The sequence below is a fragment of the Pseudophryne corroboree genome, chromosome 6 (genome assembly GCF_028390025.1).
Source record: "Pseudophryne corroboree isolate aPseCor3 chromosome 6, aPseCor3.hap2, whole genome shotgun sequence".
Lineage (NCBI taxonomy): Eukaryota > Metazoa > Chordata > Amphibia > Anura > Myobatrachidae > Pseudophryne > Pseudophryne corroboree.
This window is the reverse complement of record NC_086449.1, coordinates 785,120,328-785,138,893: the sequence shown is the minus strand read 5'-3', so window position 1 is coordinate 785,138,893 and position 18,566 is coordinate 785,120,328. Positions and strand designations below refer to the sequence as shown.

At 42.0% G+C, this 18,566-nt stretch overlaps 1 protein-coding gene across 3 annotated transcripts in view; it reads right to left on the bottom strand.

Moving 5' to 3' along the window:
• The window catches only part of GABRB2 (gamma-aminobutyric acid type A receptor subunit beta2), a 506,583-nt gene extending 491,181 nt beyond the window's left edge, over nt 1-15,402 (bottom strand). For 2 of the 3 annotated variants that reach the window (XM_063928757.1, XM_063928759.1), the window contains exons 1-3: nt 14,796-15,402; nt 14,529-14,620; nt 13,587-13,654 (exon numbers count right to left, since the gene is read on the bottom strand). In XM_063928757.1, the coding sequence (XP_063784827.1) occupies nt 13,587-13,654; nt 14,529-14,620; nt 14,796-14,872 (237 nt within the window). In that variant the 5' untranslated portion in view covers nt 14,873-15,402. The remainder of the gene's footprint in view (nt 1-13,586; nt 13,655-14,528; nt 14,621-14,795) is intronic. The other variant, XM_063928758.1, reaches the window with a different exon arrangement.
• Nucleotides 15,403-18,566: the final 3,164 nt, after the last annotated feature.

The window sequence follows — 18,566 nt, the reverse complement described above, 5'->3', positions numbered from 1 at the left end:
AATAAAACTTTTTTTTTTTCAAGAACAAGTATTGGATTTTGTCTGGGCAAGGGTGTAGCTACCATAGGTGCAGGCAGTGCAGCTGCTATGGGGCCCAGAGCTGAGTGGGGCCCACCTTCTCTGTCAAAGTTACATGTGTTATATACATTTTTTGGCATTGGATGGTACGTAGGGGTCCTTTCAAACTTTTTCCTTGGGGTCTGCAATATATCTAGTATGGCAGTTATTGTTTACTGCCAAAGGAATGCCAGCGCTAATATATGCTGCGGACGCCAGGTGCATCTTATTACCATATACGATAAAAGTGCACTGTACGTCGCAAACACTACATCCCTTAAGAGAAAACAAGTACACGCACACATATTGTCTGAGTTCCAAAGCTCATTAATAAATATATTTGATATTAAAAGGATATGTATACAATATATCACATGTACAGTATATATATGGTTACAAAGTACACTTTCATAGGAAGCAATTGTTACAAAAGAATTCATACAGTCACGGCCAGCATACAATTACCATCTCCCTCAATGCACACTCTGCTCCATATCTCTCTCTCTCTCTCCATCCTCACAGTAGCAGAGTAACAGCAAAAACACAACTTCTTGTCTCTGGGATCAGCTATACACTGTGTATGTTGGGCGAGTATAGGCCTGGGACTGGGTCTTCTGTTATTGGTCCAGGGGAGGGAACTTTTTCATTCATGATGTGTTATTGGTCAGTTCATATGCAAGCAATGTCCAGCCTTGAAGAAGCAGGATGTCTTTTATTCTCAGTTGAATTGTGGCTTCATATTCATACATTCAATCATAACTAATTGTTGCAATGAGCTACAACTTAACCACAGGCATCAAATCAATCTACACATTCCTCTGATTACTTTGACACCAAGCATGACATGTCTATCTTGTTCTGTTCCAATAATACATATACATGATGTTATACTCCATTATATAATTTAAAACCTTATATTGTCTGGTGCTTTACATGTTTAATTTATGTGCTGTATGAAATATGTGTTGAATATATCTTTGTGGCATGTCTGTGTAAATGCGTATGTTACCATATATTGCTGTGCACGCTGTGCGTATTTCACGTACAGAGACTCATAATGTGTGGAGTTTGTATGTTTTCTCTATGTAATATTTTTGACTTTGACACTAGGTATGCCCATCGATCTGCTCATTGTAGTGTGGTACAAAATGAACTGGAGGGCATTTTAATGCTATATAATATGAACCGGGGAATTGTAATGAGGCACAACATGAATGGGGAGCACTATTTATCATAATGTAAATTGGGTGTACTGTGCGGCATAATGTGTACTGGCAGATCTGAAATATGACATACTGTAGGGTAAACTTAAGCACTACAGCGATTCAGAAACTAGGGCACTACTATGGGGCATAACATTAAATAAGGCTCTACTATGGTTCAGAAAAGGAATTAGGGCAACATTATAGGGAATAAAATTAACAACTGCTGCAGAGAAGTGTCTCTCTAGAAGAATTGGGATGGGGCCCCTTCAAAATGTTGCTATGGGGCCCACAAAGTTCTGGCTACACCCCTGTGTCTGGGGTGATGTTTTGCAACTAGAAGGAGAAAAGCGGTATCTGGACTCCAGATCGACAACAAAAAGGTCAACACACCTTAGGTTGACACCAATTGGTCGACACACCTTAGGTCGACATGGACAAAAGGTCAACATGGACACAAGGTCGACAGGAACAAGGTCGACATGGGAAAAGGTCAACAAGAGTTTTTCACGATTTTTTTCTTTTTTGGAACCTTTTCATACTTCACGATCCACGTGGACTACGATTGGAACGGTAATCTGTGCCGAGCGAAGCGGTAGCAGAGCGAAGGCACCATGCGAGGGGACGCGGTGCACTAATTGGGGTTCCCGGTCACTCTACGAAGAAAACGACACCAAAAAATCATAAAAAACTCATGTTGACCTTTTTCCATGTCGACCTTGTTCCTGTCGACCTTTTGTCCGTGTCGACCTAAGGTGTGTCAACCAATTGGCGTCGGCCTAAGGTGTGTTGACCTTTTTGTTGTCGACCTGGAGTCCCAGACCCGAGAAAAGCGATACACAGAGGGCAACTGTAGTTGGCAAGTGGTTAGTTTTGCCCAATTGGAGTGGTCATTGATGGCAATTAACTGGCATTGGCAAAGCTGATAAACCCCAAGACTGGGTGGCAGAAAATGTCATACCAGTAACAATAATGGCAGCCATATATACAGTAGGGCTGAGTTTTCCAAACTCTGCCATTGCAGTCCAGGTTTTAAGGATTTCCATGCTTGAGTGCAGATAGTTAAATTAAATTCACTGAGTTACTATTTAAGTGAACTGCGTTCAAGAATGGATATCCTTAAAACATGGAAAGTATTGGCAGAGTTTGGAAAACTCAGCCTATCTTTATATATGGCTGCCATTAATGTTGCTGGATGGACATTTTCTGCCAGACAGTCTTGAGGTTTATCAGTTTTGCTGATGCCAGTAAACTAATTAAATTAATTGAAATCCAATACAATTGCGCTAAGCTATAACCATATAAAAAGAATGATAGTTACCCTTAAGGTAGTCCATTCAAAATAGAAGATGGAAGGTATAACAATCCAAAACACAATTCTTTAATGGTTCTTTGTTGTGGATCCTTCCATACTGAAACCTAATGTAGACATAAACATGTACCCACTCTAGCCCTTTAACTGAATGACATCAGGGTAAGGTAAATATCCCACTTAATAATTAACTGGTGGGACTTCTGCAGACATTCATGTGGCTGGGCACCAGTCCCCAGGGCTGCAGACCTACATCGTAAACAGCCAGACCTTTATCATCACAGCAGTGGTACTTTGTTCCCAGGGTCAGTAGACCACACAAATTAAGTTGGATCCTCTGGGTGCTATAAGAATGGAATCTGGTTCTGCTGCTCTCTGAGCCCCACTTGAGGTTGCAACAGAGGTTGCAACAGCCCATAATATCACGTGGGCAATTGTTTTATGTTGGAAGTGCTTGTGTCCTAACTACTCATGAGCAGGAAGCTGTGGTCTACACATAATTCTACTGGTTAATCTGGCTCTGGTCCGTAGTATTCTTTTTTTTTATTTTGGAACCATAATTTTGCTTATGTATAGATATCCTGATACAACTTGTGTCTCCGCAGCATGTCCCTGTAGCATGTGTGAGGTGGGTGGAAGAGGGACACATCCAAAATTAGATATACATCCTACATTGAGAAAATCAACAAATCAGCCTGACCAGCAATGTCTAAGTATGCCAGTAAAAGTGCTAGTGCAATTCTGGAAATGTTTGTGCTGTATTTTTCTTTATATGTAAATCAGTATGTCTGGCCAACAGAGGGGATTCTGGGCACCTGCTATGTTTTGTTCTGTATAACGGATGCTAATCTCACTGTCTGTTCTTAATTTGTACATTGCATTGGGAAGGACATTATCTGCAGAATGATATGGTGGTATAGGGGCATATTTATCACTGATCTGGAATTTGTCCAGATAATTATAATTTCTTAGCAACGATTATCACGGCAATAAGAAATTAAGGATTGCCTGATTTAAATACTATCAACATGCAGGGACAGGTTCTTCAATTGGATCCTGCCCCTGCAATTACTTTATAGGTTCATGGGATGCTCAATATCCTTATTTAATATCTCATGCACAGACATTCCTGGAGAGCAGTTTCGCTGAGATGAAGTTGTTACCATGGTGCATGAACCAGAAGAACCTAACGTGGCAGATGTCTTTAACCTCTTTCAAGATTATCCACAGCGAAATCCATCAGTATAGTGTACCATGACTAGGATAACACAATTCCAATTTGATGGATACACGTCATAACTATCAATAGAATGCATGTACAATTGTTTATTTTAGGCTTGAAGAAAAATATGCAAATGTGCATCCTTATCTTTATCAGTCAAATTCTCTTTTCACGTTCAAATACCATGACACGGCATCAATTGCAACACATGTTGTGATACAGCAGATTAAATTAGCCAATTGCCAAAATGGCTGAGATGCACAACAGTTGCAAAGTCACCATTATTGGCCTCTGTATACAATCTTCTAACCAAACTGACAAACCCCAGTGACGCAGGAAGCCAACCATTTGCCTGGCCGGAGCTCCAAATGGCTGGATATCATTCTGTTTGGCCATCCACATCTTGCAAAATTGGACAGTGGTTGCTACATGTGTGGTCAACCTTCATTTCTCCTTCTTAGCTTGTGCAACTCCTGGAGATAGAGGCACAGGCAGTTATTATTACCTGACATTACCTAAAAGAAGACTAGAGGAATGATATATGAGAAAGAGCATACTGAACTGGACCATGGCCTGAATCGCAGATATGCCCCACTTACCTTCCACCAGAATCTATGCACTAAAGACTAAGAGAAGAAAGACAGAAAAAAAGCAGAAATCTGGCCTCTGATTTCATTCACAGGGCAAACTAAATTAGGAAGCTTGGTCCCCCTAGCATAATGGGCTTTAGATGGCCTCCCTGTTTGCCCCAACTTGAACCAGCCATGTATTAATGATGAACAGACAAAATACTGTAATATCTAGTTGCATGCTATCAGTTTGTGGGGCAAGTGTGGGCTACAACGCCATCAAACATGCCTGTTGGTAGCTGAAAGGAATACATATAGAAGTTGGTGAGAAAAGATTATGGTCCAGCCAGGCCTATATTTACATTTTCTAATAATACGTAACAGAGGCGTCACCGGGTGTGGTGACACTCTGAGGTAAATTTACTAAGATGGGAGTTCTATTTAAGATGGGATGTTGTCCATAACAACCAATCAGATTTTACTTCTCATTTATGTAGCACCTTCTAGAAGATAATACTTGGAATCTGGTTGGTTGCTACGGTCAACATCACATCTTAAATCAAACTCCAATCTTTGTAAACTTACCCCCTGGTGCGCACCCTTCATATGCCAGGGCGCCGGAGGCCAGCACGCGGCAAAAAGGGGCATGGCCTCAAAGGGAGGGGTGTGGCCTCGCGGTTCATCACTCCGGAGATGCTGGGCTGTACTGGGTTGCCCCCGGAGACTGTCTGCAGCGCTGTCGGCTCCTCTGTTATGACAGGAGCCAGGTGCTGTAGCAGAATTTCACATTGCAGCACCTGGCTCCTGTCACTGCAGAGGAGGCCACAGATTAGTGTCACCCCTTCTAGGTGTCACACTCGGGTGCAGGCGGCACCCCCTGCACCCGCCTTGTGACGCCACTGATAAGTAGTACTGTAAATAATTTAAACATAAATTAGTAACTGTGATATTCTTCAAAATGTAAAGAAAATTTCCTTAAACAAAATGTTTGCTGCCTTAAACAGTGTATTTCTATGAATATGCCTTCTTACGCCTTTAGGGGCTGATTCTCAATTGGATGGATCACTGTACATGGATGCAAATGGTGAGTTTTTGCATAGAGCTCATGTGTAGATGCAAATTTATGTATTTTTGCATTTGTCCTTCCTCTTATGAGTTGGACAGAACTTGGTTGGATCTGTATTTCCATTAAATTAGATGTTCTGGAGCGGGAAATGGGTGGTGACAATGCGATCTCACGGAACCACCGTGACTTGTGGGGCGGGAGTGTCATGGGTGTATAAGTAACACTCTGTGCTATTCTCAGTCATGTGTACCAGGAAGGATGTAAGGATGTTTCTTATGAATCTTTAGCAACTAACTTGGGGCTGGTGTAATTGTCATTACTAATGATTACGGTTAAGACAGCTAAGGCAAAATCAAAGTGCAGCAGATGCAGGGGCTCCCACACTAGCCTTATGGAATGTCACATTAGCATAAGGTAGTAAGGGTCACATTCAACATGTTAAAATTCTCCTTAGTGAAAATTAAGGATTCACCCCGCTGGGATAAACTGCAAGTTTCCTTTAAAATACATACAGTACCTATTCATTATGCTTAATTTACCTAATGATCACTTCCAGAAAGCTGCTCTGTCTGCGGAGACAGCTTTTCGGAAGTGTGAGACGCTTCTCCTTCTGCAGAGAGAAGGCAGCAGTTTAAGTATATGGACAGAGATGAGAGGAGGGTTCAGCACTGAGTGAATGGACAGCTCCCATGTAGAGAAACTGTAGCAATAGTTTTGTAATCACAGGGACAGTGAGTTGGCAGCCAGAGGTGTTATACAGCCTGCAGTCACCATGGCTCATTGCTTTCAATAACCGGGCTTACTGTACGTCTGTATTGCAGCACCTGGCTGTTACAGTGCAGGATGGATAGTTACTCTGCCACCTCTTTCACTTCCATTGTTTTATTGCACTGTGGAGAGAATGGTTATAGAGCCAACTGGGCGCAGAGGCTCTTCTGTCTCTCCAGCCCGGAGACACGTACTAACAGAAGGAAGACCTGAGGGAGTGACACCAACTATCACTTCTCAGGTACAATGCTTCTTGGCAGGGGCCATCAGGCGGTAAAAGTGGTTTAGTGAGGTGAACCATAGTATCCGTGAGCCCTGGACTGACTGGTCATGCGGCTGCCATGGAGGGGAGGAGTGTTGGAGGTGGAGCAGGAGAGCTGGAGGCAGTGGGGGCGGATGGTGGTGAGGTATCTAAAAGGATCCTCTCCTGTACAAGCTGTTGTTTGAAAGTCAGATTGGAATGAAATTCCGACAATGCTTTTTCGGACCTTGATGAATGGCATAATTTCTACTTTCCCATACCAAAGTCTGGGGACTATGGAAATGGGAATAATAGTAACTCCGAGATATCAGTGATAGCTCCTGCATTACATGCATCATAAAGGGGTATGTTGCTCAGAAAGGACATTATAAGTTGGTAAAGGAGTTAAGTGATGATAAATAGGCCCCTTAATTTTAGCTTTTGCATCTGCCGACAAAAACACAACTTATTTACGTGCAACTCATTCCTGAGAGGCCAGCAGTATAGGGTCTATCCTCTGAAGTTAAAACCATCCTTCGTAAAGACCAGCACAAAGGTGGTTGTGGTGGGAGTTAAAAAAAATAAACCAAGAATTGTAGGTAATATTCTTCAAAAAATTACGGTAAAAGGTATGGTTTATTTCTCATGAACTTGTGGACCCTGGGCCGGATTTAATGATGATGAGTTTGCTGTTGTGCAGGATGCCGGAACGCGGACGTTTTTTCAAAGGGGAAATTATTTACATGGCATGGTTTAGCCTCGCCAATAATTGCCCATTTAAAAAAACGTCCAAGTTCGGCCGGCACATCGCACAGCCGCCGAACCCAGGCGTCATTACATCCGGCCCCCTGTGTTTATTGTGTACGGTATGACAAGGGTGGCAAAGAGGACACTTTTATGGGTACCTATTATTCATTTACAGTCGTTCAGGCGGGAAACCTCAAATAAGTAGGCTTCCTTCTCTAAGAAAACGTTTACTCAGTATACGTTGAAATTAGCTGGTGATCATCTTTGAAAAGGTCTCATGAGAGAAATGAAAGGTGATTTCATTTTTATGTTTTTGAGGAATCATTAAAACCCAGCCAGCTACCAATTGGATTTTTAACATTAACACCAGTTACATTGCATTTCCATAGAGTAAGAAGCCAACCTTGTTAAGGGGCCACCTGACTCAACCGCTCAAAGACTCACGTAATTTATGATGACAAAGACAGAACGCAACATTTCCAGGTAAGTATTCCTACTGTCAGTTATAGATTTGGAACATACTGTATTAGTGATTATACGTTGAGGGACTACAAGTTTCAGAATGGGTGAATATTACTCTGTTGCTCTTCTGAGAATCTCTCAGCAACAACTCAATCCTATTTGAAGCTATATGGGATGCAATTTGAAGGACATACATTATTAATATCTACATTTGGTTCATTTTTCCCAGCATAATTCCAGTCTACCTATTTCACTGGGGTCATGATGCATATATTGTATTGCATATTACACATGTTCCATGTCTTTGTGTAATGCCTTATGTATTGATTTTTATTAACTGTATCTTGTATGCTTATCTTGGTTTGGCTGTACTATTTCTCCAACTATGGACCCTACGGGAATATATTCTTAGTGTAAGCCACAGTTGCTTTTTTTGTCTTTAGATAAAAGCTTGCAAATCTACAATCAGGCTCAATATTACACACACCTATGCTTGGTGGTGTACTGCCACTCTGTATTATGGAAGCAACCTACAGTAGCTAGTGCAGCGGCTACTGACAGATCTGGAAGATACACAGGAATGGGACCCAAATGCACTGACAGTACAGATAGAAACACAAGCAGGACTGAAAGACAGAAACACTGAAAGTGATAGGAGATGGGTGCAGCGGCACCGAGAGTAGGTACTCTTTTCCGAGGCCAGTTGGAGGGGCCCGAAAGGGTCCTGGGTCCCACTGCCCTCCCCCTACCATGTTTGCTGACAACCGCACATCAGGCAGGGAGAGAGGACTGACTGCGACTGAAGCAGCCTCTCTCCCCAACACACGCTACTGTGTGCTGGAGAGAGAAGCGGCTGTGTCAGCAGTCATACCTCCCTCCTTGCGAACTGTGATGAAGGGGAGAGATCGCGCCCGACCGCTGCTCAACTGCCGTCGCCCTCCGGTTCTGACACTTTTTTTTTTATATTTTGAAGTGGGTCTGGCCACAACTCCCTGGTTGACCACGCCCCCTTTCAGTACCGGGGCCCTGCAGAGCTGTCGGCACCCTTGGATTTATACACAGATCTGGACTAAGAGACCGTCACACTGAGTGACAGAGGACAGGCTAACAGGCCTGACAGGTACACTGACAGGTCAGGCAGATACAGAACTAAGGGGTCTATTTACTAAGCCTTGAACGAAGATAAAGTGGACGGAGATAAAGTACCAGCCAATCAGCTCCTAACTACCATGTCTCAGGCTGGGTTTGAAAAATGACAGTTAGGAGCTGGTTGGTTGGTACTTTATCTTCGTCCACTTTATCTCCATATAAGGCTTAGTAAATACACCCCTAAGTGATACTCACACTGACAGTGCTAGAAGACATGTTCACAGATCAGGGGTCATACTGACAATTCAGATATACACACTGACAGGTCAGACACACTGGCAGTGCACACCCTCTTTTCCCTGACAATCTGGCAGCTACATCTTTCTCTTCCCTGAGAGCTGTGTGCCGGGTACCTCCCGTTGACATACAGGTGACACTCAGTACACGCAGTCTGTCCTACAGCTTCCTGTACTAGTCTCACACCTCACCTCTACTGACAGCCTTCTGCTGTTCGTAAAGTTCTTGCATAACAGGGAAGGTATACAATTGTTTTTAACACCCAGGAGGGATGTGGTTCCAGACAACAGGAAACCCCCCTAAGGGTGCCTAATAAAAGCAGCAGCAGCACATAAAGACAACAAGTCAGACAGCGTTGGAGGGCTTTTTTGACATAAGCACCACTTTTGGGGATAGTGGCATCTATTGACCAATCAGCAGCCAATACACACCATGCTTTAAATCGCTGCTTAAATTTCCATGGCAATATACTGATAAATGAACTCAGTGTTTGTATCAATTTGTAAAACCATAGGTAGATGCAAAATCACTTAATATTAGATTAATATATGCTTTTAAGCTGAATACATATTATCAATAGCAAACAATATGATTTGTTTGGCAGCACTCCTGATTTTCGCATTTGTTTCATCGTACAAAATTTCCAGGAATAACAATAGTACATTTCTGTTGGTATTCCCAGTAACCAATGACATCACAACATCAAATGGTAGGTGAACCCTTGAGGATCTCACTTATGTTCAGGGGCAAACGCAGGATTTCTAGAGATGGGGGTTTCCAAATGCCATCCACAATCTCCCACCCTGTGGAACATTGGAACAAGTGCAGGAGTCTGGGGGACCGGTAGAAGTACCTACCCTAGACATACATATGTACCTCTTAGTCTTTTTATATACTAGATAGTGTATGGAGTACTGTTTTATTAATTACAATATTTATAGTGCATGTTATACGCTGTATCAAACGTATTAAACTAATATAAATAACATAAGTGGTCAGCAAAAGGTTAAACATCCCATAATAAATAACTACACAAACACAATAGAAATAGAACCAGTAGGAGACAGAACTGTCCCTTACACTGTATGTTGTGGTGGCAGCTCTAGCTACTGTATTATATACTATTGCTATAGTGGTCATAATTTAAGCTTCTGGCCATGTGGAGGGGGGTTTCTGGGCAACCAGAACCCCCCCCCCCCCCCCCCCCCCCGCGCGCGTGTGCCTATGATGTTGGGTACACACTAGCGAATAAATTCTGCTGATCCGATAAAACTCAGATCCGACAGAGTGATTGTCGGATCGGTGAGCACTCAAACACACTAAGCAAATGCTAGCTCTTTCACAGGACTGAGAGGTCAGGAATGAGATGGGGTGCGCCGTCGTCTATCGGCTAAAGCTCTTGCATACACACTATACAATTATTTGGCCCATAAGCCAATTGTCAGTTGATAGACCCGATAATTATTTAGTGTGTACCTGGATTTAGAGATAGCTTGCATGCATGGTGGGCCTGATTCAGATTTGGAAGCAAAGCAAATAAGCAAGCAACTGGGCAAAATCATTTTGAACTGCAGGTGGGGCAGATGTAACATGTGCAGAGAGATTTTTAGAATTGGCTGGGGTGTGTTCAAACTGAAATATAAACTGCAGTGTAAAAATAAAGCTGTCTAATATTTGTGGGCTACATGCAGAAGCAGCCAGTATTATTTACCCTGCACAGAAAAAATATAAATGTATTTGCTCACCCTGCATGGCAACATGAAATGTTCCAGACACAAAGCTACTTGCTTTTTTGTGTTACTTACAAATCTGAATCAGGCCCAAATACACATAAGGCCCATACAGTCAACAGCATGTACACACTATGCTATAGAAGTAGTGAACAAATAATATAAGCACACAATCATGACTATCATGTCAATTATTATAACGGCACAAAAACAATATTTTTCAGTGTTACATCTGTAAAGCTGCATGACGACCTAAGTTGCCCCTTCCACAGACCGCTCTGTGCTGTTTATACTATAGCTCCTCTTCAACTTACAACTCAGGGTACACCTGAGGGGGTGGGGGTGTATGAGCGGCAGGACCAATCACAAGTTACAGTCAAGTGAATGCAGCTTGTGATTGGTCATCCCACTCTTTCATTCCAAATGCCATCTTTTGAAGGTAGATGCTAGATTCAAGTGGCCTAAGGGACCTTTTACGTCAGGGGGAGGAGGCACGACACAAGGGGGAGGAGCTAGGCCAGTGGGATAGTTCCTCTACTATCCACACCACTAACTATTACCTTTAGTAATGAGGTGGCAAGCGAACGGAGCGGAGCAAGCCACCGAGCCCGTAGCGCGGCGAGCGAAGCGAGCCCGCGAGGGTACTTTTCGGGTACCCTGTTCGGCCGTAGCTCCTTCCCCTGGTGACGTGTCTCCTACCCTAGTGGCGTCAGAAGGTCCCTTCTCCCACTCTGATTTAGAACCAACCATCTTCTTTTGAAGTTGGCTAATTACATTCTTTTTCCAGTTCTATTTTACATAGTCCACAGAGCATACACAAAAAAAAAAGCTGAAGAAATCCTACTGGGACTCTCACTATGGGGGAGTGACACATGTGTAAAGGGGTTCAGTACGAATTGCCGGCGAATGGGATCCCGGCTATCATGATCCCGACAGCGGGATCCCGTTCGCCATAATGCCGGCATAGGGGCGAGCACTAGATAGCTGTACTCGCCACAGGTTATGTTCTCCCTCTATGGGTGTCATAGACACCCACAGAGGGAGGATAGCCTGTGTCGCCGGTATTCCGGAGGCGGCATTTCACCGCTATCCAGAATTCTGGTCTCGGCATTGTGACCGCTGGGATCCCGACTAGCAGTATTTTAACCATATACCATAACCATATGCCATATTCACCATAACGCTAGTTTGGAGCCCGGACGTCACAGTGCCAACGTCGGAATCCAGACTAGCGGGGAAATACTGACTCCGGAATCCCGGCGCCACAGGCTTTCCTCCATTTATTTTCCCTCTATGGGTGTCGTGGACACCCATAGAGGGAAAATAAATCCTGCACTCACCATGCTGCAGGCATATACGTGGTTGGGATCCCACTGTCAGTATACTGACGGTCGAGATCCCAACCGCTGGCTTTACATACTGATCCCTGTGAGAACGGGTGAAAGATATAGGCCTAGAATTATCAAGCCTTGGAGAGTGATAAATTGCTTGGTGATAAAGTGCCAACCAATCAGATCCTAGTTGTCATTTTTCAAACACAGCCTGTAACATGACAGATTGGAGCTGATTGGCTGGTACTTTATCACCGTGCTATTTATCACACTCCAAGGCTTGATAAATCTGGGCCATAGTATCCAAACACTAAAAGTCGATATGCATGTCCTCCTAATATCCATAAAATTGTGCATTCTAGGAATTAATACAGTACAGTATTTACAGCTGTGATGCACATGATTATTAGTGTGACACTGACATGGTGTGTATGTGCGTGTCTGTGTCAGTTTTTGTGTATACACACGCTTAAGCTTCCTTAATTAACATTTCCATACCATTAATTCCTGAATGCCTTTGTGTATTAAAAATAGCACACCATTAACTTGGTCTGGTGAAACATTATTTCGCCTCCCCGGCAGTTAAGAAGTTAAAGTATGAGGCTCTGAGCACACATTAAAATAGTTTATGCATACAGAACGGGAGTGACACCTGAAATCAACAAGTAGACCTGCAATACTGAGACTTTTTATTCAATTGCTAAATTGTTTTGCTCTTTAAAGTCATTTGTATAATACAGAGTTACTTTCAATTAACCACAGTCAACTCTATAACCCTTAAACCGCAAAACTAGCGCAATGATAAACGTTGCAGCACTGGGTGCGTATACAGTGTAAGCATGCCTTATTTCCAATCACTTTATTGTGGTTAAACAATTAAAAGTACTGACTCAGTGAACTACTGCAAAGTTCTGCAACATTGATACCACAATCCCTCTCAAGCCTATAAACTGACAGACTGAAAGTTAATTTGTCTGTAATCTGTAGTGCAACATATATGTCAGCAGGGGGTGCTATTGCATGAAGCAAGCAAGCCAAAAGCTGTTTCTTGAATTTCAACTAAGTAATCAAAAGCTACTATATGTTGAAAGTGACTGTATTACAAGGCTGTCAGGTAGGTGATCGTAGATGAGACTTATGCCACCAACATTTGACATAAAAACAATAGCAGCCTGATCATTTAGAACCCAGCAGGCCAAGCGTAGTTTGACATGTCATTTGGAAAGCTTCCCCTACCTCTATGCAAGAGCTGAAATACTAAGCACTAATACCATGACACCGTCATGTGTCATCTGTGGTCAGAATGACCAAACATCTATGCCCAAAAAATTATACAGACACATTGACAAACTCATGTCATGACAAATAGTAAAGGGGGAAATAATGATTATACAGACAGCAGTATACAATTGTGTGGGTCACTGTAGAATATGCATTACCAAAACTATTAACGACTTATTGCAGAAATAATAATTACAAAAAACAACACTTACCATATTGACTTCTGAGACCATATCTATACTAGCAATGTCTATATTCATTCCGACTGCCACAGGAGGACCTGTAAGGCAACAAGAAAGTCCACATTGAGATCTCTCTAAGAACTTAACTCTTTCTTGCCTCATCAAGCTATTGATTAGATTGTTACAGCAGCTTACCCTGTCCCATGGTCATGACGGAGCTTTAAGTGCCTATACATAAGAGGGGCTTATATCCCTTTAATGAAATAAACACAATGCATTTGGGATTTCTGCCACTGCACTTCTCCATGATACATATTCAACAATAAATAAAATACTTTGGGTGAATAATAGCCAATAAGCTGACGCTATTTATTTTCCTGGCACAATTCTATGCTATACAGGTTTATAATAAATCGATGTAGTTCAGTCAACTGGAAGCTGCTTAAAAAATAGTGGTCACCATTCAATGGCATTAAGAACTCTTGCAAAGTACAGGCAGGCATAATATTCATAAGCCTCAATGATCCACACACACACACACACACACACACACACACACACACACACACACACACACACACACACACACACACACACACACATACAAACCCAATGGTAATGCACAGGCTCCTGAAAAGCTGTGCCTTAAAAACAGGACTACATTTTAGGCTGGACTAGTTAACATGCTGCAAGCTAAGAGATAGGGGCTGCTTAATTATGATTAGATGGGACTAATAAGGTGAAACCACAATATGCATTGTACTGTACCAAGTGACACCTTTTACACGGGATATGGTGAAGATGAAGACAGCAAGCAAAAAAAAAAAATCAATTTAAGTTTGGCTCAGTTCTAGCAGGTTAAAAAAAAAAAATCAGCAGTAGCACAGGCACACACATACCTATAATTCTACATAATAATAATAACTATTGCTAAGCCTGGCAGAACATTCTTCTTCATTCCAGTCAATTTACCTCCAAAATCTGGCCTCAAACGGATGTCATAGCCTTTCAAGAGTCTATCCACAGTCTCTTTAACCAGTGACATATTGCTGGGATCATTGGCACTAAAAGACAATAAATAATACATTAAAAAATAAAAAAGACACACAAAACAATACAAATGTGTTACAGGCACATCCCAGCTTTGCAATAACATTTTAGGTCTATGGAAAGTGGACCCCCCCTCAACCCCCCTCTCCCCCCCTCTCCTCCTTCTCTCCCCCATCTGCAATCACTCACCTCTGTGCACAGACCATGGCTATGATAACTTGGAATGCCCAGATGCCAGCGTAGCCTCTTCTCTTGATCCTCAACATCCCTTAAGATTTTGATATGATTCAGGGCTTTCAGTGAAGAGCAGGAGACATCCAACTTATTGTGACCAGTGCAGTAATTCTGAGAGGCTAGGCATGCGCAGCATAGCTCAGTGCAACATCAAAGGGGAGCAGTGCTGGCTGGCCACAGACATAGGAGCAAACGACAAGGGGGGAAGGGGGGACAGGGACCCCCTCCCCAACTTTTAGGCAGCCTGGTTTGCCCACCCCAGTGACCCCTGCGGCTCTGCTTGCTGCTGCTGTCCCACTAGCTGAGGATGAGGATGACTTCTCTCCGGTGCTGTGCTCAGTGCAGGCAGTAGCTACTTCTCTCTGTACTGCTGCTGATGCTGACACGGTGGCTGATGTGGGAGTGGAGGGGGGTGGAGGGGGGGGGAGGAAGGAACACTGCATTCCAGATTCCACGGACCCAGCTATGGGAGAGATAGGCAGCTGTCTGCAATCCCGTGCCAGTGTGCCTCGTAGAGGGGCAGCCGAGCTGGTGCACCACCACCACCACCACCAGCAGCAGCATGTACCAGCCAGGGGAGGAGAGACAGGGCTCTCAGCGGCGGCAGTAGCAGGGACGCCCAGGAGCACGGGCTCATGTATTATTCATTATATAGCGCGCACATATGCCGCAGCGCTGTCCTGAGAGAGTGTGTCGGTCGGTCGCACCAGCCCCTGGCCCAGAGGAGCTTGCACTCTATTCCTTATCACATACACACACACTGGGTTATTACTATTTTTTAAATATATTTTTATTTTTGGGGGGAGAAGCTGATTAACCTGCCAATATGTTTTTGGATTTTTATTATTTTTTTTTTTAATACCCCTTAGCAAATAAAAGGTACAGTCATTAAGCAATGTAAGAACAGATCTCTATGGTTCTAACAAAAAAAAAAAAAGCTGTATAGAATTCCAATTTCATTTAATTTAAGCTTCTGTGCACACACACACACACACACACACACACACACACACACACACACACACACACACACACACATATAAATCAATACATATATACATATATATATATATATATATCAATACATATACAGTGTGTGTGTGTGTGTGTGTGTGTGTGTGTGTGTGTGTGTGTGTGTGTGTGTGTGTGTATCAATACATATATAATATATTTCAATATATATATATATATATATAAATAAATACATATATACATGTATATATATCAATACATATACAGTGTATATAGAAATCAATACATATATACATGTATATATACATATATATCAATACATATACAGTGTGTGTGTGTATATATATATATATATATATATATATATATATATATATAAAAGGGGGATAAGGGTTTCAGCGACCAACAGTGTCTGATAAAGTATAATATAAATATGAGGAGACTTTAATGGATACGTATAAAATAATAAGACATTTATTCATACAATATGGAGAGTCAATTGAGGTACCTCAATTGACTCTCCACTTTTAAAGATAAGCAGCACTCTCTTATCCGATATTTAATTATTTATTGTCTTTTATTATATGTAATTTATCTATTTTTTTAGCTATCCTTTTACCTTGTATTAGTTTGTAGTACATATCCTCCGGCTTTTAACCCACCCTGATATTAATTATTTTTATATTGTATGAATAAATGTCTTATTATTTTATACGTATCCATTAAGTCTCCTCATATTTATATCATACTTTATCAGACACTGTTGGTCGCTGAAACCCTTATCCCCCCTTTTACATATCCTAATTGAGGCAGTTTATCCCTGCCTAATACTTAAGGGTTAGCTGACGCCTTGTATCACTTAAGGAGTGTCTGAATTTGTTGTATTTTTATCACTTTATTTGTTCTATTACTCACACACCTGTGGCGCCATACTTCCACTACCCAATATATATATATATATATATATATATATATAGATATAACAGAGCGAAGATAGAAATTGATTGGTTGATCGATTGATTGATTGATTAGTCGATTAATAGTAAGATCTATACGATGGTGTACTGCTGGGTGCTATGTAAAAGTTAGGCAAGGGGACATCAGATGAGCCACGTTGATGCCCTGGAATTTAAAATCCTCCCCAGCAGGATTGGATCCATCTGCAGCTCAGCAGACAGTTACTGTATGTGCACACTGTACAGTAAATACATTATTACATAGAATGCCATCAACTTAATTAACATATATATATATATATATATATATATATATATATATATATATAATACAAACTTTCTTTGGAACCATTTATTTTCAAAGTTGTGTGAGCATATGTGTAATAATATGCATTATTAGGGCCACTGTATTCCATGGAATTATCTGTATTTAGTAGGCAACTGGAATTCTCCATATTTAATAGGTGAAAGAAGTCCCATTAAATCGTTATTCGGTTCACTGACCTTATTTAACACAACTGTATTTGTTAGCATCGACTGTATTGCAGCATTTTAAGAGCTACAAAGAAGTTGTCTGCTTTCCCTTGTGATGTAACATAATGTCCACACATGACAGTTATTGGGAGATCCTAGTATAGATCATCTCACTTCTAGCAGATTTCTCTGCTTGTGGTGTCACTGCAGGACTTCCAGGCATGACAGCAGCAGGGATTCCCCAGGATGGGGAAGGATCCATGGCTCAGCACAATATTCTCAGCCTTGTGCTAGGATGATTAACCCTACACCTATCTCAATTCAATCTTCAGAGCCAAAAGAAAAACTAAAGAAACAAGTGAAAACTAATGCAAAATAAAAATCAAATACATAAATAAATAATAGTCTATATAGATTTAATTGTCAGCGCAGGAAGGATAAATGCTTGGTTATTATTTACTATCACAAGCAGGGCTGCCATCAGAAATTGCGGGGCCCGGGACTGACAAAATAGGCAGCCCCCCCCCCCATGGGAGGAGTCAGCTTTAAAATTGCACCAGTTAACGTGTGTGAGTGTATATATATATATATATATATATATATATGTAGATAGATAGATAGATACACACACACACATATATATATGCATGCATACATACATACATACATGTGCCGCTGTCTCCTCCGTCCTCCTGCAGCTCTATTGAAAACGTCCCTCCCAAAATGGCCGCCGCCTCAGAGGAGACAGTAATTCAAGATACTAGAGGGCTCCTCTATTATCTTGAATAACTGTCTCCCCTGTGGCGGCGGCCATTTTGGAAGGGAAGTTTTCAATACAGCTGCTGGAGGGTCGGAGGACAGCAGCAGAACAGTGGGGACGACCGTGAAACGGCGGGGATGGCGGCGGGCAGACAGGTGGCTGCATGAGCATGCCGGGCCCTCCTCTCTCTGTCAGAGAGGCTGGGCCTGTCACAGCTGTGCCCCCAGCACCCCCCTGATGGCGGCCCTGATCACAAGTGTATACCTGCATTTGCACCATTGCACCAGACATTACTCAGTTTTCTGATTATGGGACATTCTTAATACCAGAGCCCTTATAAATATTCTATCTATCTATCTATCTATCTATCTATCTATCTATCTATCTATCTATCTATCTGTCTGTCTGTCTGTCTGTCTATCTATCTTTCTTTTTATTATTGCTCTCCATCATATGCAGTATTTAAGATTCAAAGCCACGAATTTGTAATTTTTTTTTAATCTGTTTTTGGTTTACACATTTTCTATCCCTTGGTATTACAATAATGGACCTCATTCCGAGTTG